This window comes from Pelodiscus sinensis, chromosome 29 (assembly GCF_052426305.1).
Source record: "Pelodiscus sinensis isolate ZL-2025 chromosome 29, ASM5242630v1, whole genome shotgun sequence".
In the NCBI taxonomy this organism is placed as follows: Eukaryota; Metazoa; Chordata; order Testudines; family Trionychidae; genus Pelodiscus; species Pelodiscus sinensis.
In genome coordinates this window covers 16,647,830-16,674,817 of record NC_143080.1, presented here as the reverse complement: position 1 = coordinate 16,674,817, position 26,988 = coordinate 16,647,830, and the positions used below count along the sequence as shown (strand labels likewise).

Genomic DNA, 26,988 nt, shown 5'->3' with positions numbered 1-26,988 from the left:
CTTAATCCCCCATCCCTCATTGCACCCAAACATCCTCACTGGGCCTGGTCTGGTCCTTTCAGCTTGGAAAGGGGTGGGGGTAGAGAGGATAGGAAAGAGGTCTACAAAATCATGGCTGATTCCGGAAAAGTGACTAGGGAAGTGCTGTTTGCCTGTTCATGTAACACAAGAACCAGGCGTCAGCCGATGAAATTAACAGGCAGCAACTTGCAAGGAACCAAAAGGAGTGCTGCTTCACACAAGGCCCAGTCAACCTAGGCAAGGCAACTCAACTCGTGCCAGGGGATGTTGTAAGACTAAAAGTACAACTGGGTTCCAAAAGGAATCAGTGAGTTCATGGAGGCTTATGAATTGCTGTGGGGCAAAATGGTCATGGACACCGCACCCCACCACACTCCAAGCTTGTGATTTCTGCTGATCTGTAGTACCCTGTGTGTGCCTCAGTTTTCCTGGGCACTGCACCAACAGCAAGATGGGGATGGGAACTTCAGCGTGACAGCCTCCCCCATACACACAATGGCTGATGCTTTCTGTAACCTGAGCCAAGGGGGGGGGTAACCAAGTGGGGAGCTAGACAAAGGCTGGAGGCAGTGCTGGCTGCAGGGGGTGTATGGAGGGTGGTCGGGGCCCTTGGCTCTGAGCCTTCTCTTCCCAATATGGATTGTACTGACGGCTTCTGGTTTCTGTGCTGACAAGTCTGCTTTGCGCTGTATCCCTGTAAACTAATAAACCTTCTGTTCTACTTGCTGGTTGTGTCATCTGACTGCAGAAGGGGGTGCAGGGCCCAGTGACTCCCCACATCTTGGTGATAATATTCATGTGATGTTTAAGAAAAGTTTGGTAAATGGTCCATGAACTATTGGAACTTAATCTTATGGAGCTCCAGAGGCGTCTGTATAGGGTATTGAGATTACTCTTTATCTACCCAGTGGGACTCAGTGCTCAGTCTCTAGATACCATGAGAGATGCTTCATTTTGGAGTTCTCAAACTGGGCATTTGTTTATCCAGAAATAACATTTTTGCTGTTAATAAGCATGGATTTTAAATAAATAAATAATAAATAGCGATGAGAAATAACAGACCTCAATCCTATTGTCCCTCTGCAAATTTCTGTACACAGAGTCAATCCCTTACCTCTCTTTAAAAGTGCAAGGTTTCAAAAAATTCAGTGAACAGAAGATTGTTGGGGGCAGAATAGATGTGGACAAGAAGTCTGGAAGTAAATGTGAGAAGAGAGGGACAGGTAAGGTTGCCAGATGGTTTAAACAAAAATACTGAACCCCCCCCCCAAAAAAAAAACGGGAAAAAAATTTCTGTTGAGGGGAAAAAAAGGGGGGGGGGGGAGACCAAAGTTGTTGAACAAAATAAATAACTAAATAAATAACCCAGCATGGCCCCTTTAAGAAGTGGCCATCTTCTTTTTCTGCTCCAGCCGCAAGACAGGTCCCCTGCAGAACCAGGTAAGCAGGATGTGGAGGGGCCCAGCGGAGGGTCGAGGGGAATCCATGGGAGGGGCCCAGGAGTTGGGCCCAGTTGCTGAATGTGTCGTAGGGTTGCCAGGTGTCCGGTATTTTCACCTCCTGGCAGGGAAAAAAATCAGAAAATACCTGACATTTTAGGTGTCCGGTATTTTCTGAATTTTTTTACTAGACAGGAGGCGAAAATACCGGACTGTCCAGATCAATACGGCAGCAGAAACAAAAGTGAAACTGTTTGAGCAGCTAATTCCAGAAGTCTTGAGGACTTTCTGAGTGTAGCCTTCATTGATTTGAGATCTAATATACCATTCTTTCACAAGAAGGGAAAACCTATTGTAACCCACATACCTACTGTGGTATACTGTCCCATGTAGTGGCACTTAGATCACTTGCAGTGAGAGCTAAGAATAAAGGAGCTCTACAGCTTAAGCTGTGAGCCAGCTTACTTTAGCTCAAGGGGTAGAGCAGGGCTACTGAACACATGGCCTGCAGGCCACAGGTGACCTATTTGTTTGCAGCCCATGGTACAGTTTGGGTTTACTAGGGGCTCAACATGTGGCCCGTGGGTGGGAGCCAAAACAAAAAAAAGTAGTCAATATAATGGTCTTCTGCTGATATGCATTTTAGTAGTTAAATTCCTGGACTGTCATTGCTCATTAAAAGTGCTGTCATATGAGTGGAAATCCGGTAAATGTTGCATTTTATTAACATCTGCAGAACTTACTTAAATGAGGCCTGTGTGTTGTGTAGTCTTGGCTTAATCTTTGTATTCATGCCCATCAGTGTGAAAGAAGCTATTTGCATATATATTTGCATGTATATGCAGCCACTCTCAAGTTGTAGCCCCAGCATGTGCTGTGAGTATCATTGTGGCTTCTAAAGTTGAGTTGCATTGAGATAGAGGTTCCTTGAAAACTATCCCAGTAGTCGACCAGGGCCTCTAGCACGATAGAAAAGTAGCCCTTCCTATTAATATAATGGGCCACTCGATGCTGAGGTGCATGGATCGGGATGTGGGTCCCATAGATTGCTCCTCCGCAGTTCAGGAAGCCAAGGGCAGCAAATCCAGCCACAATTGGATCCAGGTCTCCGAGGCGGATGACTCTGCGCAGCAGGATGGAGTTGATGGTGCTCACCACCTGCAGAAGGAGACACAGAAACACACAAACAGAGAACGAGAGCCCCTGGGAGATGCCTGTTCCCCTCCTCCCCCGAAAACATCCCAGGAACCACCCCCAATGACGCCATTTCCCCCTCCCCCGCCCCGCAGCAGCAAGGCTGCGTGAGGGCATAGCAAGGCTGTTCCCCACTCTGGCATGACAAATGCAAAAGTGGGGGCCAGCAAGAGCACTCCAAAACCTTGTCTCTACAGGCTTTGGTACAAAAACTTCCCCCCAGAATCCTAATACATGGACCTTGGGGAATCTGCTGCCACCATCAAGTGCTTTTGAATCCACAAACGGGTGGACACTTGAAACCAACCTCAGGGGTACCCCCAAGTTCTTTTCCCCCAAAAGAGCTTGAAAAAGAGAAAAACAAGCTCCAGTCTGTGATAGCTGACCTCTCAGTCAGAAAGACCTTCCAGGACATAGAAATCAACCAATACTGGTTAATTAGGAAAAGAAAACAAACTTTTATTATCAAAACAAAACTACAGTTGCAAGCATAGTTGAAGTGGCTAGGTGGAAAAGAGCCACCAATTGATTTAGACACTGTGGCTACATCTAGACTGGCATGTGTTTGTACACTAATGCGAGAAGCCTGGGCAACAAACAGGAAGAACTGGAGGCTCTGGCCCAGTCCAAGAAATATGATTTAATTGGGATAACAGAGACTTGGTGGGATGACTCGCATGACTGGAGCGCTGTCATGGAAGGGTATAGACTGTTCAGGAACAACAGGCAGGGGAGAAGAGGAGGAGAAGTTGCACTATATGTAAGAGAGCACTACGATTGCTCTGAACTCCAGTATAAAGAGGGAGAAAAACCTGTTGAGAGTCTATAGGTTAGGTTTAAAGGAGCAAACAACAGCAGCAATATTGTGGTTGGTGTCTGCTACAAGCCACTGAATCAGGTGGATGAGGTAGATGAGGTTTTCTCTGGACAACTGAGCGAAGTTGCCAGATCGCAGGCCTTGGTTCTCTTTAAAGGCCCTGGGGGACTTTAATCACCCTGACATCTGTTGGGAGACCAATACGGCAGTACACAGGCAATCCAGGAAGTTTTTGGAGAATGTTGGGGATAACTTCTTGACACAAGTGCTGAAGGATCCGACCAGGGGCCATGTGCAGCTTGACCTTCTGCTCACAAACAGGGAGGAACTAATAGGGGAAGTGGAGGTGGGTGACAACCTGGGAAGCAGTGATCATGAGATGGTAGATTTCAGGATCCTGACCAAAGGAAGAAAAGAGAGTAGTAAAATACACACCTTGGACTTAAAAAAAGAAGATTTTTGACTCCCTCCGAGATCTGATGGGCAGAATCCCCTGGGATGCTAACATGAAGGGGAAAGGAGTCCAGAACAGCTGGCAGCCTTATTGAAGGCACAGAAAGAAACCATCCCGACGCGTAGCAAGAGAGGCAAACATGGTAGGAGACCGGCTTACAGGGGAAATCCTTGGTAAACTTAAGCTCAAAAAATATCAGAGGGGTAGCCGTGTTAGTCTGAATCTGCAAAAGCGGCGAGGAGTCCTGTGGCACCTTATAGACTAACTGAAGTGTAGGAGCATAAGCTTTCGTGGGCAAAGACCCACTTCATACCCAAGACATGCATCTGATGAAGTGGGTCTTTGCCCACGAAAGCTTATGCTCCTACACTTCAGTTAGTCTATAAGGTGCCACAGGACTCCTCATCGCTTAAGCACAAAAAGGAAGCTTATAAAAAGTGGAAACTTGGACAAATGACCAGGGAGGAGTTTAAAGGTCTAGCTCGAGAATGCCGGGGGGTTATCAAGAAGGCAAAAGCGCAAATGGAATTGCGACTGGCTAAGGATGTGAAGGATACAAGAAAGGTTTCTACAGGCATGTTAACAAGAAGGTGATCAGAGAAGGTGTAGGGTCCCTACTGGATGAGGGAGGTAACCTAGGCTGTGTCCAGACTCAGGGTTTTTTTCGAAAAAAGTAGCCTTTTTTCGAAAAAACCTCACCTGCGTCTAGACTGCAGCCGCGTCCTTTCGAAATTAAATCGAAAGAACGCGGCTTTTCTTTCGATGGCGGTAAACCTCAATTTACGAGGAAGAACGCCTTCTTTCGAAAGTTCCTCTTTCGAAAGAAGGCGTTCTTGAATGTAAATAGGGCTTCTTCGAAAGAGAGCATCCAGACTCACTGGATGCTTTCTTTCGAAAAAGCAAGCCGCTTTTTCGAAAGTTCAACGTGCAGTCTAGACGCTCTCTTTCGAAAGAGCCTCTTTCCAAAGAGGCTTGCAGTCTAGACATAGCCCTAGTGACAGATGATGTGGGGAAAGCTGAAGTACTCAATGCTTTCTTTGCCTCTGTATTCACGGACAAGGTCGGCTCCTGGACTTCTGCGCCAAGTGACGCAAGATGGGATGAAGATGGACAGCCCGTGGTGGGTAAAGAACAGGTTAGGAACTATTTAGAAAAGCTAAATGTACACAAATCCATGGGTCCGGACTTAGTGCATCCGAGGGTACTGAGGGAGTTGGCAAATGTCATTGAGGAGCCTTTGGCTATTATCTTTGAAAAGTCGAGGAGATTGGGGGAGATCCCGGATGATTGGAAAAAGGCAAATGTAGTGCCCATCTTCAAAAAAGGGAAGAAGGATGATCCAGGGAACTATAGGCCGGTCAGTCTTACCTCGGTTCCTGGAAAAATCATGGAAGGGATCCTTAAGGAATCCATTTTGAGGCACTTGGATGAGAGGAAAGTGATTAGGAATAGTCAGCATGGATTCACAGAGGGCAAGTCATGCCTGACCAATCTGATTAGCTTCTATGATGAGGTAACTGGCTCGGTGGACATGGGAAAGTCAGTGGATGTGAAATACCTTGACTTTAGCAAGGCTTTTGATACCATCTCCCATAATATTCTTGCCAGCAAGTTAAGGGAATGTGGATTGGATAAATGGACAGTAAGATAGATAGAAAGATGGCTATAGAAAGATGGCTAGAAGGCTGGGCCCAGCGGGTAGTGATCAACGGTTCGATGTCAGGATGGCGGTCGGTTTCTAGTGGAGTGCCCCAAGGTTCGGTTCTAGGACCGGTTTTGTTCAATATCTTTATTAATGACCTGGTTTGCACCCTCAGCAAGTTTGCAGATGACACTAAGCTGGGGGGAGAGGTAGATACGCTGGAGAACAGAGATAGGGTCCAGAATGACTTAGACAAATTGGAGGATTGGGCCACAAGAAATCTGATGAGGTTCAACATGGACAAGTGTACAGTCCTGCACTTGGGACGGAAGAATCCCAAGGATAGTTACAAGCTGGGGACCAACCGGTTAAGTAGTAGTTCTGCAGAAAGGGACCCGGGGGTTACAGTGGATGAGAAGCTGGATATGAGTCAACAGTGTGCCCTTGTAGCCAAGAAGGCTAATGGCATATTAGGTTGCATTAAGAGGAGCATTGCCAGCAGATCCAGAGATGTCATTATTCGGCTTTGGTGAGGCCACATCTGGAGTATTGTGTCCAGTTCTGGGCCCCCCACTACAAAAAGGATGTGGACGCATTGGAGAGGGTCCAGCGGAGGTCAACCAAAATGATTAGGGGGCAGGAGCACATGACCTATGAGGAGAGGCTGAGGGAGTTGGGTCTGTTTAGTCTGCAGAAGTGAAGAGTGAGGGGGGATTTGATAGCAGCCTTCAACTTCCTGAAGGGGGTTCCAAAGAGGCTGGAGAGAGGCTGTTCTCAGTAGTGACAGATGGCAGAACAAGGAGCAATGGTCTCAAGTTGTGGTGGGAGAGGTCCAGGTTGGATATTAGGAAAAACTATTTCACTAGGAGGGTGGTGAAGCACTGGAACGGGTTACCTAGGGAAGTAGTGGAGTCTCCATCCCTAGAGGGGTTTAAGTCTCGGCTTGACAAAGCCCTGGCCAGGTTGATTTAGTTGGAATTGGTCCTGCCTAGAGCAGGGGGCTGGACTTCATGACTTTCTGAGGTCTCTTCCAGTTCTATGATTTTCTGCAAATGCTTTTAACAGAAAAGTTTTTCCGTTAAAAGCATTTGCAGAAAAGAGCACCTAGATTGGCACGGACGCTTTTGCACAAAAGCACTTTTTGCGGAAAAGCGTCCGTGCCAATGTAGACACGGTTTTGCGCAAGAAAGCTCCGATCGCCATTTTTGCCATCGGGGCTTTTTTGCACAAAACACTTTTTAGCTGTCTACACTGGCCCTCTTGCGCAAAAGCATTTGCGCAAGAGGGCTTTTTCCTTAGCGGGAACAGCATAGTATTTGCGCAAGAACACTGACAATCTTACATTAGATCGTCAGTGTTCTTGCGCAAATTCAAGCGGCCAGTGTAGACAGCTGACATGTTTTTCCGCAAAAGCAAATGCTTTTGCGGAAAAACATGCCAGTCTAGACGCAGCCTCAGGGAAAAAGGGGGAAGGGGGCTGCGCTGGGAGAAAGCTTGAAAGAAGGGGTGAGCATGAGAAAGGTGGGGATGGAGCAAGTCATGTGTGAAGGCACAGGGGCAGGAGGGGAACGGGGGCAGAGAGTGGTGGGCATCAGGGAAAAAGAGGGCAAAAGGGGCAGGGGCCGTGAGGGAAGGGGGAGGCACCAGGAGGAAGGGGCAGGTGCCAGGGGATTCTGGGGTGAAGCAGAAGGGCAGACACCTGCAGGGGAGGGACCAGTACCAGAGGAGGTAGGTAGGGCAGGTCTGTAGAGGGAGGTGTTAGAAGAAGGGATGAGAAGGGGTAGCTCACACGATCAGAGTGGGGCTACAGGAGGAGTGGGCACAACAGGGAGAGAAGGGCTGGCGGAGGGGGGCAGGTCTCAGGAAGGCTGAGGGCAGTGAGAAGGGTAGGAGTCAGGACAGCAGAGGAGGGTGAGGAGTTGGGGGGGCAGCAGGCACCAGGGGAGCTGATGGAGTAAGGAGAGGAGACATGGCAGCAGAGAGAAAAGGTAAAGGTTTATAAGATATTTATGAATAACTTGGGTGCCACAGTGGCACATCCAAACAAGCCACATGAACTCAGTACTGGTGTACAACACAAAATCCATTCTGCTCATGGGAGGAAACTCTTAAGGCTACATCTACACTGGCATGATTTTCCAGAAATGCTTTTAACGGAAAACTTCTCCGTTAAAAGCATTTGCGGAAAAGCGCGTCTAGATTGGCAGGACACTTTTCCGCAAATGCACTTTTTGCAGAAAAGCGTCCATGGCCAATCTAGACGCGCTTTTCTGCAAAAAAGCCCCGATCGCCATTTTCGCGATCGGGGCTTTTTTGCGCAAAACAAATCTCTGCTGTCTACACTGGCCCTTTTGCGCAAAAGTAAGAATAAGACCCTCCGGAAAAGGGCGCTTTTTCCGGAGGATCGGGGCCAGTGTAGACGCTCTTTTCCGGCTTTTTTAAAAGCCGGAAAAAAGCGGCGGCCATTTTTATTTAAATGCCGCGGGGGATATTTAAATCCCCCGCGGATTTCCCTACGACGATAGGTGAAATTTACATGCCCCTTACGGAAAAGGGGCCAGTGTAGACGTAGCCCTAATGTTCCTTTTCCTATTAACTCTGGCTAGCACTTTGTAATCTGCATTCCTACAAACAACATTAACATACTTTTCTTCTTCCTGTTCAGAGACAAACAGTATTCCTTCAACTTATTCAATTATTGCAGCATAATTCATCTTTCTCTTATAGTATAATTCTTTCTACTTTCACACCCCTCAGACAATCTGTGACGGCACATCGGGATTCCCCCCGATCCTGCACCCCTCGTAGCAGCCAGAACAGACTCCACCAGTAGAATGGAGGGAGTTTATTGCTTCTCCAGGATACAGCACAGCACAGACGTGATGTGGTTATAGGAGTCAGGGCCAGGGTGCCTCAGACCCTTTAGGTTAGGGGATCCATCGCCCCTCAGCACTCAGCTTACTGTTCCTTTCATGTTTCCCAGCCAGAAACTTCCTCGCTCCCAGATCCTGTCCCCCAGCCAGGTGGCGTCTCCACTTCCCTTCCTTTCATAGAATCATAGCACTGGAAGGGACCTCGAGAGGTCATCGAGTCCAGCCCCCTGCCCTCAAGGCAGGACCAAGCTCCGTCTACACCATCCCTGACAGATGTCTATCTAACCTGTTCTTAAATATCTCCAGAGAGGGAGATTCCACCACCTCCCTTGGCAATTTATTCCAATATTTGACCACCCTGACAGTTAGGAATTTTTTCCTAATGTCCAATCTAAACCTCCCCTGATGCACTTTAAGCCCATTACTCCTTGTCCTGTCCTCAGAAACCAAGAGGAACAAATTTTCTCCTTCCTCCTTGTGACACCCTTTTAGATATTTGAAAACCGCTATCATATCCCCCCTTAATCTTCTTTTTTCCAAACTAAACAAGCCCAGTTCATGAAGCCTGGCTTCATAGGTCATGTTCTCTAAACCTTTAATCATTCTTGTTGCTCTTCTCTGTACCCTTTCCAATTTCTCCACATCTTTCTTGAAATGTGGCGCCCAGAACTGGACACAGTACTCCAGCTGAGGCCTAACTAGTGCAGAGTAGAGCGGCAGAATGACTTCACGAGTTTTGCTTACAACACACCTGTTGATACAACCTAGAATCATATTTGCTTTTTTTGCAACAGCATCACACTGTTGACTCATATTCAACTTGTGGTCCACTATGACTCCTAGATCCCTTTCCGCCATGCTCCTTCCTAGACAGTCGCTTCCCATCTTGTATGTATGGAACTGATTGTTCCTTCCTAAGTGGAGCACTTTGCATTTCTCTTTATTAAACCTCATCCTGTTTACCTCTGACCATTTCTCTAACTTGCTAAGGTCATTTTGAATTATGTCCCTATCCTCCAAAGAAGTTGCAACCCCACCCAGTTTGGTATCATCTGCAAACTTAATAAGCGTACTCTCTATCCCAATATCTACATCATTGATGAAGATATTGAACAGTACGGGTCCCAAAACAGACCCTTGAGGAACTCCACTTGTTATCCCTTTCCAGCAGGATTTAGAACCGTTAACAACAACTCTCTGACTACGGTTATCCAGCCAATTATGCACCCACCTTATCGTGGCCCTATCTAAGTTATATTTGCCTAGTTTATCAATAAGAATATCATGCGAGACCGTATCAAATGCCTTACTAAAGTCTAGGTATATGACATCCACCGCTTCTCCCTTATCCACAAGGCTCGTTATCCTATCAAAGAAAGCTATCAGATTAGTTTGGCATGACTTGTTCTTCACAAACCCATGCTGGCTATTCCCTATCACTTTATTACCTTCCAAGTGTTTGCATATGATTTCCTTAATTACCTGCTCCATTATCTTCCCTGGGACAGACGTTAAACTGACCGGTCTGTAGTTTCCTGGGTTGTTCTTATTCCCCTTTTTATAGATGGGCACAATATTTGCCCTTTTCCTGTCTTCTGGAATCTCCCCTGTCTGCCATGATTTTTCAAAGATCATAGCTAAAGGCTCAGATACCTCCTCTATCAGCTCCTTGAGTATCCTGGGATGCATTTCATCAGGACCTGGTGACTTGCTGACATCTAACTTTCCTAAGTGATTTTTAACTTGTTCTTTGTGTATCCTATCTTCTAAACTTACCCTCTCTCTGCTTGTATTCACTACGTTAGGCACACCTCCAGACTTCTCGGTGAAGACCGAAACAAAGAAGTCATTGAGCATCTCCGCCATTTCCAAGTTCCCTGTTACTGCTTCTCCCTCCTCACTAAGCAGTGGGCCTACCCTGTCCTTGGTCTTCCTCTTGCTTTTAATGTATTTATAAAAGGTCTTCTTGTTTCCCTTTATGCCTGTAGCTAGTTTGATCTCATTTTGTGCCTTTGCCTTTCTAATCTTGCCCCTGCATTCCCGTGTTGCTTGCCTATATTCATCCTTTGTTAGTTGTCCTAGTTTCCATTTTTTATAGGACTCCTTTTTTATTTTGAGATCGTGCAAGATCTCCTTGTTAAGCCAAGCTGGTCTTTTGCCATATTTTCTATCTTTCCTACACAGCGGAATTGTTTGCTTTTGGGTCCTTAACAACGTCCCTTTGAAATACTTCCAACTCTCCTCAGTTGTTTTTCCCTTCAGTCTTGCTTTCCCATGGGACCTTACCTACAAGTTCTCTGAGCTTATCAAAATCTGCCTTCCTGAAATCCATTACCTCAATTGTGCTGGTCTCCCTTCTACCTTTCCTTAAGATCATGAACTCTATTATTTCGTGATCACTGTCCCCTATACTGTCTTCCACTTTCAAGTTCTCAACTAGTTCCTCCCTATTTGTTAAAACCAAATCCAGAACAGCTTCTCCTCTAGTAGCTTTTTCAACCTTCTGAAACAGAAAGTTGTCTCCAATGCAGTCCAGAAACTTATTGGATAGCCTGTGCCTCGCTGTGTTAGTTTCCCAACATATGTCTGGATAGTTGAAGTCCCCCATCACCACCAAATCTTGGGCTTTGGATAGTTTTGTTAATTGTTTAAAAAAGACCTCATCCACCTCTTCCACCTGGCTAGGTGGCCTGTAGTAGACTCCTAGCATATCACCCTCATTTTTTACCCCTTTTAGCTTAACCCAGAGACTCTCTACACAGCTATCTCCTACGTTCATCTCCACTTCAGTCCAAGTGTGTACATTTTTAATATACAAGGCAACCCCTCCTCCCTTTTTTCCCTGTCTGTCCTTCCTGAGCAAGCCGTACCCTTCCATACCAACATTCCAATCATGCGTCCCATCCCACCAGGTTTCTGTAATACCAATGATATCATAGTTGTATTTATTGGTTAGCAATTCCAGTTCTTCCTGCTTATTACCCATACTTCTCGCATTTGTATATAGGCATCTAAGATACTGATTTGATCTTGCCTCCCTGTTGTGCCCTGACCCTCCTTTCTCCTTGCCATTATAGGCCGTAGTCCCCCCCATTTCTGGGAAGAGACTTGTTATCTGCTCAAGCTGGAACTAGGTGTCTGGGCCAATCCACATGTGCATGAGTCAGTGAGAATCACACATCACTGCTCTGGGGCACCCCGGGTTACAGAGCAGACATCACCACCCATTATGTCACACATCCCAGCTTCCCTGTGCCACAAGCAGATTCAGGCCTCACACACAGGTGAGAGGTTGGAAAACCCTAACTCACCAACTCCGAACCAAGGACCAGGCACAGTTCTAGGCCAATTTATAATTTAGATCTTACTCACAAGGCCAATCCTTTAGAATCTAAAATCTAACGGGCTGCGTCTAGACTGGCATGATTTTGTGGAAATACTTTTAATGGAAACGTTTTTCCGTTAAAAGTATTTCCGCAAAAGAGCATCTAGCTTGGCATGGATGCTTTTGCGCAAAAAGTGCTTTTGCGCAAAAGCATCCATGCCCAGTATAGACGCGCTTTTGCGCAAGAAAGCTTCATTTTAGCCATCGGGCTTTCTTGCGCAAAAAATTAAGGTGCCTGTCTACACTGGCCCTCTTGCGCAAGTATTCTTGCACAAGAGGCCTTATCCCTGAGCGGGAGTGTCAAAATGTGTGCGCAAGAAGCACTGAATTCTTACATTAGAATGTCAGTGCTCTTGCACAAATTCAAGCGGCTGCTGGCAAGTAGACAGCTTTGCGCAAAATCTTGCCAATCTAGACGCACCCAAGGTGTATTAATAAAAGAAAGAAAAAGTTGAGAGTGAGATTGTTAAAGAGAACACATTACATACATCAGTCACCAAGTACTTGATGCAGGCTGTTAGAAGAGATAGTACAAACTGCTTGCTGAACAGTCTTCAGTGTTAGCCTCAGGGCCCTTTGATGTTCCCTTCATCTTCCAATTAGAGCTGGTCACATGCAAGCAGTCCCATGCACTGATCTGCAAACTCCCAGATGCATTCCTCAGGTGCGTATGGGCCACTCTGAGAGCCATTGTCCCTGGAGCAGTGCTACTTAGCACAGCCATTCATTGAATAATATTCCTTACAGCAGGGGTGTCCAAACTTTTTTCAAAGAGGGCCAGATTTGATGAAGTGAACATGCGTGAGGGCCGACCATTTTGCCTGACATTCTTTGAACCATTAAAATTAAATGCAAATTAACTATTTTATGCAAAGTTTATTGCAAACGGCATACTTTTCATTTCGTCACATGGATGACAAATCTAAACAGGTGTTAAATCACTCTGCCTTTCATATCTGAAGGCCAGATGAAAAAAAAATCCAGGAAGCTGAAATATATGTCAGGAACATTGTAAAGTACATGACATATTATTGGTAATAAAGGTTGTCTGTCAACTTTTAAGTTCTAAAAATATGAACAGGAACATAACACCAAGTATACATGTTGTGTCCAAATATATTTATAACTGATTTAGACCAACTGACATTAACTGAGATTTTACAATGTATTCATCTCAATACATATGGATTCGTTGGGGCCATAAAAGATAGATATTGCCAAATTACCTGTGGGGCCGTATTAAACCGGAACACGGGCCGCAATTGGCCCGCGGGCCAGACTTTGGACATGCCTGTCTTACAGGAAGCAGTCCAGGCCCAGTGCTTCCTCCCAAGATGTTCAACTGAAACTGCTGCATAACCTGCAGCATGACAGTGTGGAGCCATCACATGTCCAGGGCCAGCTCTGGCTCCATAGCCAAAAAGGAAAAAATGCTGTGGCATCCAACAAAGCTGGGCAACCAGAGCACACACTGCAAAAGCTTTGCTAGCCCTCAGAGCGGTACACAAGCCCACAGCAGAAACTGAGAAATGGCTGTCTGGGAGGGGGGGGGGAGGGGAGGGGAGGAGCCCTTTAAATATACCTCTCAGATAGCCTTAGGCAACAGCACCTGGAAGTAACTGCTGACCTAATGCCCTGGCTGAAGTGGTTCCAATGAGTGTGGATGCTCTCTTTTGAAAAAGTAGATCGCTTTTTTGATCCACTTTTGAAGTGTGGACGCTCTCTTTCAAAAGAAGATTTTTCGAAAGCTCTTCCAAAAAAGCTTCTTTCAAAAGAAGCTTGCAGTCTAGACATACCCTTAGTTTCAATTTTCACCAAGAAGATTTGATGGTGACTGGATGCCTAATATAGTGAAACGGGGTAGGTTTAGAAGTTAAAATAGAACAGAACAAATTAAAAATTACTTAGAAAAGTTAGATGTCTTCAAGTCACCAGGGCATAATTAATACAAATTAATAGAATACTCAGGGAGCTGATAGAAGAGATATCTGAGCCAAGAACTATCATCTTGAAAAGTCATGGAATTCTGGAGAGATTCCAGAAGACTGGAAAAGAGCAAATATAGTGCCCATCCATTAAAAAGGGAAATAAGAACAAACCAGGAAACTGCAGAGCAGTCAGCTTAACTTCTATGCTAAAAAAGATAATGGAACAAATAATTAAGGAATTCATCTGCAAACATCTGGAAGATAACAACAGCCAGCATGGATTTGTAAAAAACAAATCATGTCAGACCAATCTGATCGCTTTCTTTGATAGGATAACAAGTTTTGTGGATGAGGTGGAAGTGGTATTCCTGGATTTTACTAAAACATTTGATATAGTCTCATATGGCCTTCCTATCAATCAATTAAGGCAATCAAACCTAGATGGGGCTAGTATAAGGTGGGTGCATAACTGGCTGGATAAACATTCTCAGAGAGAAGTTATTAATGGTTCACATTCATGCTGGAAGGGCATAACAAGTGGGATTCTGCAGGGGTCAGTTTTGGGACAGGTTTCGTTCAATATCTTCATCAGTGATTTGGGTGATGGCATAGAGAGTAAGATTATTAAGTTTGCAGATGATACCAAGCTGGGAGGGGTTGCAAGTGCTTTAGAAGATAGGATCATAATTCAAATTGATCTGGACAAACTAGAGAAATGTCTGAGGTAAATAGGATGAAGTTTAATAAGGACAAATACAAAGCATTTCACTTAGGAAGGAAAAATCAGTTTCTCACACACAGAATAGGAAGCAACTGTCTAGGAAGGAGTACTTCAGAAAGGGATCTAGAGGTCATAGTGGACCACAAGCTAAATATGAGTCAACAAAGTGACACTGTTGCAAAAAAAAAAAAAAAAAAAGCAAATATGATTCTTGGATGCATTAACAGGAGTGTTGTGATCAAGACACAAGAAGTAATTATTCTGCTTTACTGTGCACTGATTAGGCCTCAGTTGGAGTATTGTGTCCAGTCCTGAGCACCACATTTCAAGAAAAATGTGGAGAAATTGGAGAAGGTCCAGAGAAAAGCAACACAAATGATTAAAGGTCTAGAACACATGACCTATGTGGGAAGACTGAAAGAACTGGGATCGTTTATTTTAGATAAGAGAAGACTAAGTGGGAACATGATAGCAGTTTTCAAGTATCTAAAAGGGTGTTACAAGGAGTAGGGAAAAAAATTGTTCTCCTTGATCTCTGATAACAGGCCAAGAATCAATTCACTTAAATTGCAACAAGGGGGTTAGGTTGGACATTAGGGAAAATTTCCTAATTATAGGGGTGATTAAACACTGAAATAAATTGCCTAGGAAGGTTGTGGAATCTATCAGAGACACTATAGAGAGGGTGAGTGGTCCTGCGGTGAATGGACTACTTGGCCTGTCAAGATCCCTTTCAGTTCTAGTATTCTATAATGGGAGCAAGCCATAAAAAGACCCTGTTTGAGAATATTTTAATAAAGTTCCTCTACCAGTAGGTAAGACAGGCATGGGTACAAAATGCAAACAGTGCAACAAAGAAATGCAAGGCCTGGTTGCCTGAATGAAATAATATCATGAGAAACTGAATTGAAGAGGATAAAAGGAATATCAGGTTGGTAAACTTTTTTGATTCATACTACTTTCTTAAGGGCTGTCTATCTTCCTTCTGAACTATTTTCATGTTTGAGCAAAAAATATAGTTGTTACTCTATGGTACTATCATTTTTTGGTGCAGCTGTGATAAAAAATAAATAGCTGAAATTGGCAAATCTTCTTTTTACCATTTCTCCTTTAAAGTACTACTGAGTGTCAATGAATAATACTAAATGAGCAGTATGGTAATAATAATTAAAGAATGGTATTAACTTGTTTTATTTAGGAGAACTTATCCTCAACATACATGATTCTGAAGACTATCCAGCTTCAAGATCACCATTATTTTCTAGTGTTTCAGAGTTATCTCCCAGTGATTGTTTTTCAGTCACACCATGTATGTCACATAGCCATAGTATATCACCTGTGAAAGAAAGAAAGACCCATAGATAAGTTTGTGATAAGCACCAGCAGATTACAAAAAGAGGTAATTGATGAAAAAATTGCCCAGTTTGTTTATGCAACAAACTTTCCTTTCCATATGATTGAGAACCCACACTTCATTAACATGGTTCAATCATTAAGACCTGGATACAATCCAACCATGAGAGCTGATGTTGTAGCAAATAGCTGGATAAAGAGTGCGAAAGAGAAACTGAGCCATGTGCAAAAAGTAGAAGCATAAAATTGATAACCTTGCTCCTTGATGAGTGGAGCAATATACACAACGATCCTGTTGTATGTGCTTGTGTGACAACAGAAGAAGGGAATGTCTTCCTTACAGAAACAATTGATATATCAGGAAATACACACATGGCAGAATACTTACAAGATGTAAAAGCTCAAACAAACTGAAAAAAATTCGAATGTCTAGTACACAGCTTGGTCACAGACAAATGTATCCAAGATGAGAGGAAATTTAGAAGAGAATCCTTTCATGCACTTCCTACCCAAAGACTTCAGTGTTCCAGAAATAAAGGCTAATGTTGCTGAAATTGTAAAATACTTCTGTAACAATCACTCAGCAGCTGCTGTGAAAAAAGTGAGAGGAACCAAAGACATGTTATGGAACTCAATAGTGGACTATTTTCAGAATACATAGTGTTATTTTAGTAAATAAAACAATTGAAATATCTGTCTGGTGATGTTCTCCCAATACAGCATAGCAAGAAAATCCGTCAAATATTACTACTAGTTCACCTCCGACATCATAAATATCTGCTGCAAAAAAAGAAACCTACATCTATCTCTGAGTTGTGAAGAATATGTATTAAGCTTATTACAGCCAATAAAAATGCTCTTTTATGTAGAAAACCACCATTAAGGAGTCCATGGAGAGGTGGGTGAATGTGTGAAGTTGGTTGTTTGGGATGTGAGTGGGAACTGTTTGAGGCTGAGGGCTTGCACCACTGTCACTTCACCACAGTGTCCTCTGTCTTCTTTGGAAAACCTGACTCTGCTTCTATGAGATCTTTCTTGCTGAGGATGAACCGTAAGTGGAAAGAAAATCTGAGTCCCCGGGGTTCTGCACAGGCATGTGCAGGGCAGGATTCAGCCACGAAATCTGGAAGCTGTGAGGCCCTTTGGAGCAGTTTGTAACTCCCTTCTGCCCTGTTTCTTTCAGGAGTCACTAGGAGAGGATCTGGCTTGTCTGCAAAAAGCCAAGGAGAGGCAAAGCACAATGCTGCTGGTAGGTATCTAGAGTCCCCTGCTCTTCAGGCTTGCTTGGGATCAAACTGCCCTGAGTGAAATAGAAATGCAGGGCTCACCCTGCCACTCTAGCCAGGAAAGCATCTGCATTGGAGCCCAGGGAGAAGGTCAGTCTCAAACATGGGAGGAGCCTGATGTGTTTAGGGTTTAAGATGCTGCTGTGCAGAGGAGTGTCAGTCTGTGGCATGGACAGACCCTACACTAGCACCGAAGGGAGATGGAGAGGAGAGGAAATGCGGGTGGGCTTGTGAAGAGTTGGGTGCAATACAGTTTGGTGAAGTTTGGCCAAAAAGCCTCACGTTAGCCATAGGGTCACCCCTGCCCTTCTTCCTCCCCCGTCCTGGCCTAACCGAACTTACATCGCCCGCCACAGAGATCCTGTGTTCTGGTAAACTAATCCCCTCCTCTGCTGAGAGGCACAGTTCTGAATCTCCCCTGTTACAAGCCACCCTCTCCCCGGGGTTGCAGAAACAGACGGAAGCTGAGAGGCAGAAGATCCTTGCGGAGTGGAAGGAGCTGCGAGACTTTCTGGAGGAGCAGGAGCAGCTCCTGCTAGCCCAGCTGGAAGAGCTAGCCAGAGACATTGTCAAGAGAAGAGATGAGGGCGTGTCCAGGCGATCCAGGGAGATTTTCCTGCTTGGAGAGAAGGGCCAGCAGCCGTGGAGCCAGTCCCTGCAGGTCAGACTGGGTTATGGCAGTGAGAATATGCAGTTTCTTAGTCCTACGGTCCAACGCACTTCACAGAGTGGGGTCAGGGCATTAGGGGAAAGGGTACAGCCCTGCCCACAGTTACATACTGAGTCTGTGGCACAGCCGGGAATGGGACCTGGGATCCCTGGGTGGGTAACCCCAAGACCATCTGTCCTGTGCTGTAAATGTCTATCTGCATGAGTGACATTTCCAGCCCACCCTCCCTCTGCCAGGTCTAAGGCTCCATGTCGTCCCAGGTTAGTGGGCTCAGTAGAGTGAGAGAACTTCATGGGTCTCGGCACTAGGGGAAATTTCACTCTCAATGTAGCAAACAGTCTCTCCCTTTAAAATGCCTGGGGAGAGTTTCCCTCCAGCAAGCTCCTAGCTGGGTTGCTGAGAGCAGAAGTCCCAGCTGAGTGGAAGCAGTTGGGAGGTTTTCTCTGAGTGTGAACCTGAGTGTCTGAAATTCCCCAAAGACCTGAGGCTCCAGTGATGATTCCCCTGCAGAACCGGAGGCCTCCCTAGTCTGAGGCACAGCCACTGACTTGCCTCTTCTTTCTCTCCCTCTGCAGGGGGCAGGAAGCACTGAGAGCAGGTATGTCACCTCCTTTGCTTGTCAAGCACACTGACTCGCGCTTCCCCTGCTGGGACTCACGGGTAGAATGCCTGTGAGCGTGTCTTTCCTTAGCGGCTGCCTGAGGAAGGAGACGAGCATGGGGCTGTCTGAGAGCGAATGAGGACTGGCCTACATAGGGCCTGTGAGCCCCACCCAGCCACATCGTGTGTCGCAGCATGCAGAATCTCATATTTGGTCTTTTTAAAGTAGATTGCAAAGCAACCTTCCCAAATGCAAGTGGAGGCAGTGCTGCCTTGCTAAGGGCTTGTCTAGACTTCAAATGGTGCAGCAGTACTGCTGCATGTGTTCAATGTAGACACTCCTTATGGCAACATTAACGTAGGTAACTCACCTCTTCAACAGGCAGTAGCTAGGGAGTTGGAAGGTTTCCTCCATGGCCCTAGCAGTGTATGCTCAGGGACTTCTCTACGGGCTCGTCTACATTGGCCCCTTTTCCGGAAGGGGCATGGTAATCTTTAAAATCGCAATAGGGAAATGCGCGGGGGGGATTTAAATATCCCCCGCGGCATTTAAATAAAAATGTCCGCCGCTTTTTTCCAGCTTTTAGAAAAGCCGGAAAAGAGCGTCTACACTGGCCCCGATCCTCTGGAAAAAGCGCCCTTTTCCGGAGGATCTTATTCCTACTTCAAATAAGGAATAAGATCCTCCGGAAAAGGGCGCTTTTTCCGGAGGATCGGGGCCAGTGTAGACGCTCTTTTCCGGCTTTTCTAAAAGCCGGAAAAAAGCGGCGGACATTTTTATTTAAATGCCGCGGGGGATATTTAAATCCCCCACGCATTTCCCTATTGCGATTTCAAAAATTACCATGCCCCTTCCGGAAAAGGGGCCAGTGTAGACGTAGCCTACCTGTCTCAGAGGTGTGGATTTTTCACACCTCTCAACCACTTAATAGTCTAGTGTAGACCTGGCCTGAGTCTGTGAAATATCTTGAAACCCTGGCTCAGAGATGTGTGTATCTTCTTGGTGTGTCAGCAGAGATGCTAGCGCTTGGATGTCACCACAGCAGGTGGGCTGGAGTGAGGAGAGGAGTGAAGTCTCTGAGGGGAGGGGGACTGAGTGCAGGTGATATCTGAGACAACAAAGCTCTGATGCAGCTTTCCCAGAGTCTGGGGGCTGCTGGGCTTTGGCACTGGGGATTGGAGCCACGTCTCACTCTTCCTACTTTCCTCAGCAGGGAAGATGAGCCATTGCCGAAGCCAGAGCAGGGGTTTGCAGAACTGGAGAAGAGACTCAGCAATTTCTCTCTGAAAAGTGCCATCCTGCAGGAGGTGCTGCTGGGACTCAAAGGTGAACTGGAATTTGTCAGGTTCATCCTTCCTAGTTAGATGGACCCATGCCCTGTGGAGGAGTCAGCGGCTCTCGTGTTGTCACTGACCCTGGTGCTTTGTCTTACTGGTGCAGCTCAGGGACTTGCCCTTTCCCCTTGAGTTTCCCTGTAGGGCTAGCTCTTCTGGTGCAGTTACGTTACTAACCAATCGGAATAGACCTATAAATGTGAAGGCTTGAATTTTAACCTCTTCTTCCACAGAGACTCTGCGTCTGGAGCTGGAGAACAACTCAGGTACGTTTCTGCCTCTTGTGGGAAGGTTTCAAATCAAAACCATGTTAGTGGCCGGTGATCGGTGCCTCCACCCTGAGATAAACCTGAGAGGTGGACCAGTGACTACCCAGTTGCCTCCTGCTATGATGCCTGGTGGAGGTCAGAGTGAATCCTGATCTGACAGAGAAAAGGAACAAGAACCTGAATGGTGTGAAGTGGAGAGAAGAGGGAAACATTGGTACCTGGTGCAGCATGAAGCTTTAATGAGCAATTAAAAATGGCTACAGGGCAGTAGCAGTGTTTTGGGAGCTAGGGAGTGGAACCAAGCTATCCCCTGTAAAACTGTTTCCGATGGGGAGATGGGGCTGCTATATTATGTATCATGTATTATGCAATCATTTTTTATGGGAGGCCACTCCACTGCCATATTAATGGAGGAGATGTGGGGTCTGAGATGAAGCTTGGGTGCAGCAGCGAGACTGAGAGTCTGGGAGGGAGTTTGGGTGAAGGAGGCTGTTGTGACCTAGGGCAGGGGACTAGAGTGCAGGAGTTTGGGGACTCTAGTCCCCTGCCCTAGGATAGGAAGTTATTGTGATCTGGGGCAAGAGACTGGGATGCCAGATCTGGGAGGGGGGTATTGGTGTAAGGGCGGGACAGAGGGTTTGGGTATGTTGAGTAACGGTTGGTGCAGGAAAGGGCTGAAGTGCCAGAGGCAGGCAGTGGCCAAGAGTGCCAAACTAGCCTGCCAGCCTGCAGACCTAAGGCTTTTGCAGAGTTAAAACATTTCCCAGCCAGCCAGCCTGCCTGCTTTCCTAGCCATGTGCTTCAGTGAATAACTGAGGAGGAGGAGGCATGGTTCTTCTTGGCTACCTGTTATTCCAACAAGCAGCTCCCATTGGCTGGTTTCTAGCCTGAAACCAGCCAATGGGATTGTGCTGGGGGCAGGGCGGCTCCTGAAACTTCTCCCCTCCAGTTTTAAAACAGAAAGAGCTCTACAGCTGCGTTTCTGCATGGCGCGCAGGGCTGCGGGGCAAGCAGGAGAGCCTGCCTGGGACTCCCCACTGTCTCCATAGGCCAGATCCAGTGGCGTGGCGGGCCGGATCCAATCCCTGGGCCAAATTTTGCCCAGGCTTGGTGTTCAGACTGCCTATGAATGGGAAAAGAATGCAGTGTTGTGTATGGGCTCATTCTGAAAGAAAAGGGGACTTCGATAGTGGAAATGCGTGTTTCTCTCACTTTTCACTTATTTGAGGTAAGGGACAAAACTATGACTTTGTGATAATAGGAGTGGGGAACCTTTTTTGGTCAAGGGCCACAGATACAGAGAAAAATCAGTCAGGGGCCGTACACAAGTGAGCACTTGATCTGGCTCATGTAAGGAGGAAAAAAAAACCTCATCGATTAGGCCCCCAACTGAGAAGTATCAATTGTTTCTGTAAGGAAGACATTACCTTTGTTTGTTGTCATACAAACACATACAACAGGATCATTGTGAACACTGCCCCACCCATCAAGACTTAGGTTAACACTTTTACCCTGTTGACTTTTTGCACCCTTTTCAATTTCTCTTTCATACACTTTATCCAGCAATTTGCCTGCAGCATCTGCTCTCTTGGGTGAACTGTGTCCTGGTCTTAATGACTGATCCATGATAATGAAATGTGGGTTTTCAATATTGGAAAGGAGAATTTTGTTGCATAAACAAACTGGGCAATTTTTTCTTCAGTTACTGGTTGTTGTCAGTTTTTTTTACTGTGTCTGTGTAACATACTGGATGTGACCAAAACACTATCATTTGCAAATAATTCTGAAACTATAGAAAATGCTGGTGATCCTGAACATGGAGGCTACGTCTACACTGGCCCCTTTTCCGGAAGGGGCATGTAAATTTCACCAGTCGTAGTAGGGAAATGCGTGGGGGATTTAAATATCCCCCGCGGCATTTAAATAAAAATGTCCGCCACTTTTTTCCGGCTTTTAAAAAAGCCGGAAAAGAGCGTCTACACTGGCCCCGATCCTCCGGAAAAAGCGCCCTTTTCCGGAGGATCTTATTCCTACAAGAGCCTCCGGAAAAGGGCGCTTTTTCCGGAGGATCGGGGCCAGTGTAGACGCTCTTTTCCGGCTTTTTTAAAAGCCGGAAAAAAGCGGCGGACATTTTTATTTAAATGCCGCGGGGGATATTTAAATCCCCCGCGCATTTCCCTACTACGACTGGTGAAATTTACATGCCCCTTCCGGAAAAGGGGCCAGTGTAGACGTAGCCGGATAGTTTTCAGAATCCTATATGTTGAGGGTAGATACTCCTAAACAAAATAAGTCAATGTAGTTATAATAAATACTGCTTAGTTAGTATCACTCATTACATTCACTGACACTCAGTATTCAGTAAAAGGAAGATCTGTCTATTTCAGATATTTATTTATCACAACTGCAGCAAAAATACTATAGAGGAACAACTATACTATTTGCTCAAACCCCACTAGGTGCCAGGCACTTGAATTTCTTTTTCCGGCACATTGTTTCTTTACAAATTTGTGCTGTGGTTCTGAATGTCCTACTAGTGGCAGCCTGGGATCCCACATCAGTCTTATGGGACTATTTTATAAGTCATCCCCTAGCACAGTGTTTCTCAAAAACTGTGCTTCGTGGAGCCTCAGGGCTCCGCAAGACATCTCCCGGGGCTCCGCAAGGTTGACAAATTGGAAACATCGATAGGTACAACACAAACAATCAGTGGACCACTAGGGCTCCTCATAAATTTTTACGCACGTAAAGGGCTCCGGAGCCCCAAAAGTTTGAGAACCGCTGCCCTAGCATATCGGAGAACACTTGCAGCTCTGATGTCTGCTTTGTGAGGTGTGTTAACGCTAGGTATACTCTCAGTCCTGCCAAGTGATGCGTCACTCTGGCAGTCGGGATGCCTAAGACCCCTCCTTTCTCACAACACACAGTATTATCAGTTACTTCTCTATTGTAACAGCCGTTAAAACTATTAACATGTGATAATGCATAGTGTGGGGTAGCATTACTTTGGGTTATTCTCTTGTTACTCAACTTCATAGGGTCCTTGCCATGAGCTTTGTATTTTTTTTTATAGGGCGTATCACTAACACTAAAGCCCCCGTATCAAAAGAGCATTCACAAGCATTTTATCATAGCCAGCCCACACAGACCAAACTCTGATAGAGTTTAAGAGGCAGGGTGTTCTCATGCTCATCGGCCATTCTATTCCCTTGTATATAAACAGTGCATTTTGGTTCTACCATGCTTAATTTACAGAAAAAACAAGTAGATTAACTACCTGCTCTTTCTTGGGAGGGAATCTGCTTTTCCATATTTGGCCACAGACTTTAAAACATATTATTTAGTATCATTTTTTTCACAACGTGTTAATACATACATTTCAAAAAGATATTAATCACTGGTATCATTAGCTGTCACTCTACGGCTATGTTTACACTGCCCCCGTTTTGCACATCAAATATGCAAATGAGGCAAAGCATAATTAATGAGGATCCATTTTTGCACAAGAGGCTTTTCCACAAAAATGGAATCTTATTAATTATGAAAATGAGGCACAGTGATATTCCACACTTCGCCTCAAATGCATATTTTTTGTGCAAAACAGGAGCAGCGTAGACATATGTCTAGACTGGCATGATTTTCCGCAAATGTTTTAACAGTAAAGTTTTCCGTTAAACGCATTTGCGGAAAAGAGCATCTGGATTGGCACGGACACTTTTCCGCAAAAGCGGGGGGGGGGGGAGGGGGGGGGAGAGGGGAGGAGGGAAGCACTTTTTGCGGAAAAGCATCCGTGCCAATCTAGACGCGGTTTTGCACAAGAAAGCCCCAATCGCCATCTTCACCATCAGGGCTTTTTTGTGCAAAACAATACCGCGTTGTCTGCATTGGCCCTCTTCTGCAAAAGCATTTGCACAAGAGGGCTTTTGTTCAAACAGGAGCAGCATAGCATTTCTGCAAGAACACTGACAATCTTACACGAGATCATCAGTGTTCTTGCGGAAATTCAAGCGGCCAGTGTAGACAGCTGGCAAGTTTTTCCACAAAAGCAGCTGCTTTTGCAGAAAAACTTGCCAGTCTAGACGCAGCCTACATGTTTATAATACAGTAATACTGTGTACAGAGGATTCAGTTGCTTATCAATTTAGGTTCACCCTCCCCCACATTTTTATAAACCAGGAAATGGATTAGTCTGAGGGCCAGTGTAGACAGCTCAGATTTGTTTTGCGCAAAAGCGCGTCTAGATTGGCACGGACGCTTTTCTGCAAAAAGTGCTTTTGCGGAAAAGAATCCGTGCCAATTTAGACACTTTTCCGCAAATGCTTTAACGGAAAAGTTTTCCACTAAAAGCATTTGCGGAAAATCATACCAGTCTAGACGTAGCCATAGAATATGCTAGCCCCTCTCCCATCCCTATCTCTGAAGTTACTCCAGCAAGCAGGAACAGATGTGCAGTGCCTGGGCTTCCCAGGAAGAGGCTTGTGCTCCTTAGCCGTTTTTTTTTCCCCTATATGGGAAGCACAGGAAAAAATTTGGGCCGTATAAATTGTGACCCATAGGGGCACAGAATCCCACTTCCCCAGTAGTACACTTTAAAATCCCTTGTTTTGGTCTACTGAAATAAACAGAGCACTAATCTTATTTTCCTGTTCTCAAGTCTTCTCACTCAAAATCCCTTAAAAATCTAGTTTAGCAATTTTTGGATTGTAAATCTCAGTTGAGTAGCAGGCTGTGTGAAAATCCTGTTATTTTACACCAGTGTGATGCTTTGGTGGGAGTCATCCAGACCAGTACAGCTTCTGTCTGTGCCTGCCCTGGAACCCTGGGTGCTTCTGTGGTGAAAAGCTTTGGATGTGAACCTTTCCATCAGCTGCCTGCTCACAGCTGACAACCTACTTCTGGCAGGGGAGCACCAACAGCTTTTCAAAACTGTCTGTCTTGCAATGTCCAGTTCTACTCCTTGGCTGCTCACTGATGTTAAGTTTGCTGCCACCAAAGAGAGAGTCCACACCAGCCTGGGAGTTTAGCTGATGTTTAATACACAGCAGGGATAGTTTTTGTAATAAAACAATGTTTATTAACAAAGACCAGAGATTTAAATGATAGTAAGATAGACTAGAACACAGGTACAGTTACAGGAGAAACAATACACTTTTTAGTGAAGATAGTTACAGTCTTTGGCTAATCAGGTTTCTCAGCTATAATCAGTTCCAGCTACTCTTGGTTTTTAGGCCAAAAAGATTCACTTGACATGAGTTCAAAGGGTGTTGCTCCCCCTTTATTCATGGAAGCCAAATAGCCTTCTGTCTGCTTGTATTGGACAGTCTGTTGTCTCTATGCCAAGAGCCAGAAGGGTTCCTGGGGTGCAGGCTCCATTCCCTATGATGAGTGCTAAGTGGTCTCCTCTTTTCTCCTCCCCCCCCCCCCCAGCTCAGTTTAGGCTTGAGGGCTTTATTTATGATCTATGTAGATAATTTTTCTTACTTGATACCTTTTAGATACTGATAATGACAGGAGTATATTGGCAGACACGATGTCATTCTGAGGCAGTTAGATGTGGCCTTTCCAGATGATGCTAAGGGCTCCCTGGACTACAAAGGGGAGATTTTTTTGAGGCTCTCACTTCATTAACAGAATCTCTCCTCTCCCATGCCCCATTGCTTTGGAACCTATACTCAATTTTCTTTAATTCACTTTCTTTTACATAGCTTCTTTAGATATTCGTATCCCTTGTCTTCTCTCCAACATGCTCTTTCCCCTGTGAAAATCCTTCCCTACTCACTGAGACTATAGCCACTGATTGCAAGTCCTACTTTCTTCCTTTTGCACTTTCTGCTCCAGGACAAATGGACATTTCATTGATTATGCCACAATGTAGTTAAAGGCTTCTGGGGACTCAGAAAATCTCACTCCCTCCCTTTCTGTCTGCAACAACCAGTCTGTCTTCTCTGCAGGCTCCTTGAATCTTTGAGACAGTCCCTCCTGAGACCACATAGCCTGATTCTTGTCTCTGTCTCCTTTTGCAGAGGAAACAGAGTCGCTTGCTCCTGAATTATAGTCTCTAGTTTCCCAGCCATGTTCCACACACTGGGGCATTATAATACTCCTTCCCACTGCACCCGACTACTAGATTGCCTGATAGCTGTTACCTCTTAACTGCTGCATTCATTGACACCCCCTTCTCCCTTTCATCTCTTAGGGTATGTCTACACTACAGAGGTTCCCCCCCCCCCTCAGAAAAACAGCCATTTTTCCAAAAAAAACCTTCAATTACGTCCACACTGCAATCATGTTTTCGAAAGAAAATTGAAAGAACAGAGGGGTTTTTCTGACATTGGTAAACCTCCTTCTGAGAAAGAAGACTTTTTCCAAAAGAGCTCTTTTGGAAAAAGGCGTGTGTGGACGGGGAAGAGGGTATTCTTTTCCAAGAAGAGGAAAGTGGAAAAAGCATAGGTGCCCTGGTGGCCATTCCGCCCATAGTAATCACAGCTTATATGTGAGATAGCATCCATTTGATCTGGATGCTTGGTCTGGATGCTATCTTTCAAAAAAGCAGATCGCTTGTTCGATGCACTTTGGCAGTGTGGATGCTTTCTTTCGGAAGAAGTTTTTTGGAAGCTCTCTTCCAGAAGAGTTTCTTCCAAAAGAAGATTGCAGTCTAGACATAGCCTTAGAGTGCCGAAACCCCACTAGCTCATACTCACTGGTCTGAGCTTCTGTAGGGCACTCATTGTCACTGAGCCCCCTCACAGTCAATGAGAACTGGATCCAGGATGGCTTCACCCCTATGGCTGAAGCACCCTCTTCTGGAACAGAGACATGTGTTCCCTGTATTTCAGGATCTTCTCTGTTGCTGGCTGTGTTTGTTCCTAGCAGAGATGTCAAATTAGATTATTTGTAAATGTCCCACAAATTCAACTGCTCTTGCTTGTTTTCATCTGTTGAGTAGGCTTTTCAGTTTCCAACTCTATTGTGCTCTCCCAGCTGAAACAAGGGGGAATACT

At 45.4% G+C, this 26,988-nt stretch overlaps 2 protein-coding genes across 25 annotated transcripts in view; one reads left to right on the top strand and one right to left on the bottom strand.

Moving 5' to 3' along the window:
• LOC102458302 (non-structural maintenance of chromosomes element 3 homolog) overlaps positions 1-26,988 on the bottom strand; it is a 175,814-nt gene that overhangs the window by 132,539 nt on the left and 16,287 nt on the right. For 2 of the 19 annotated variants that reach the window (XR_016348056.1, XM_089774034.1), the window contains one exon: positions 2,163-2,618. The exons of 10 other annotated variants lie outside the window; for them this stretch is intronic. The gene's annotated coding sequence lies outside the window, so the exon portion shown is untranslated. Of the gene's footprint in view, positions 1-2,162; positions 2,619-15,647; positions 15,811-25,402; positions 26,969-26,988 lie in introns of those variants that run through there. 7 more of the 19 variants (XR_012898035.2, XM_089774035.1, XR_012898034.2 and 4 more) reach the window with 4 other exon arrangements.
• The window catches only part of LOC142820990 (uncharacterized), a 36,174-nt gene that overhangs the window by 6,200 nt on the left and 2,986 nt on the right, over positions 1-26,988 (top strand). For 2 of the 6 annotated variants that reach the window (XM_089774028.1, XM_089774026.1), the window contains exons 2-6: positions 17,011-17,076; positions 17,565-17,774; positions 18,359-18,381; positions 19,595-19,710; positions 19,952-19,984. In XM_089774028.1, coding sequence (XP_089630154.1) covers positions 17,011-17,076; positions 17,565-17,774; positions 18,359-18,381; positions 19,595-19,710; positions 19,952-19,984 — 448 coding nt within the window. Of the gene's footprint in view, positions 1-17,010; positions 17,077-17,563; positions 17,775-18,358; positions 18,382-19,594; positions 19,711-19,951; positions 19,985-26,988 lie in introns of those variants that run through there. The other 4 variants (XM_089774027.1, XM_089774029.1, XM_089774031.1 and 1 more) reach the window with 4 other exon arrangements.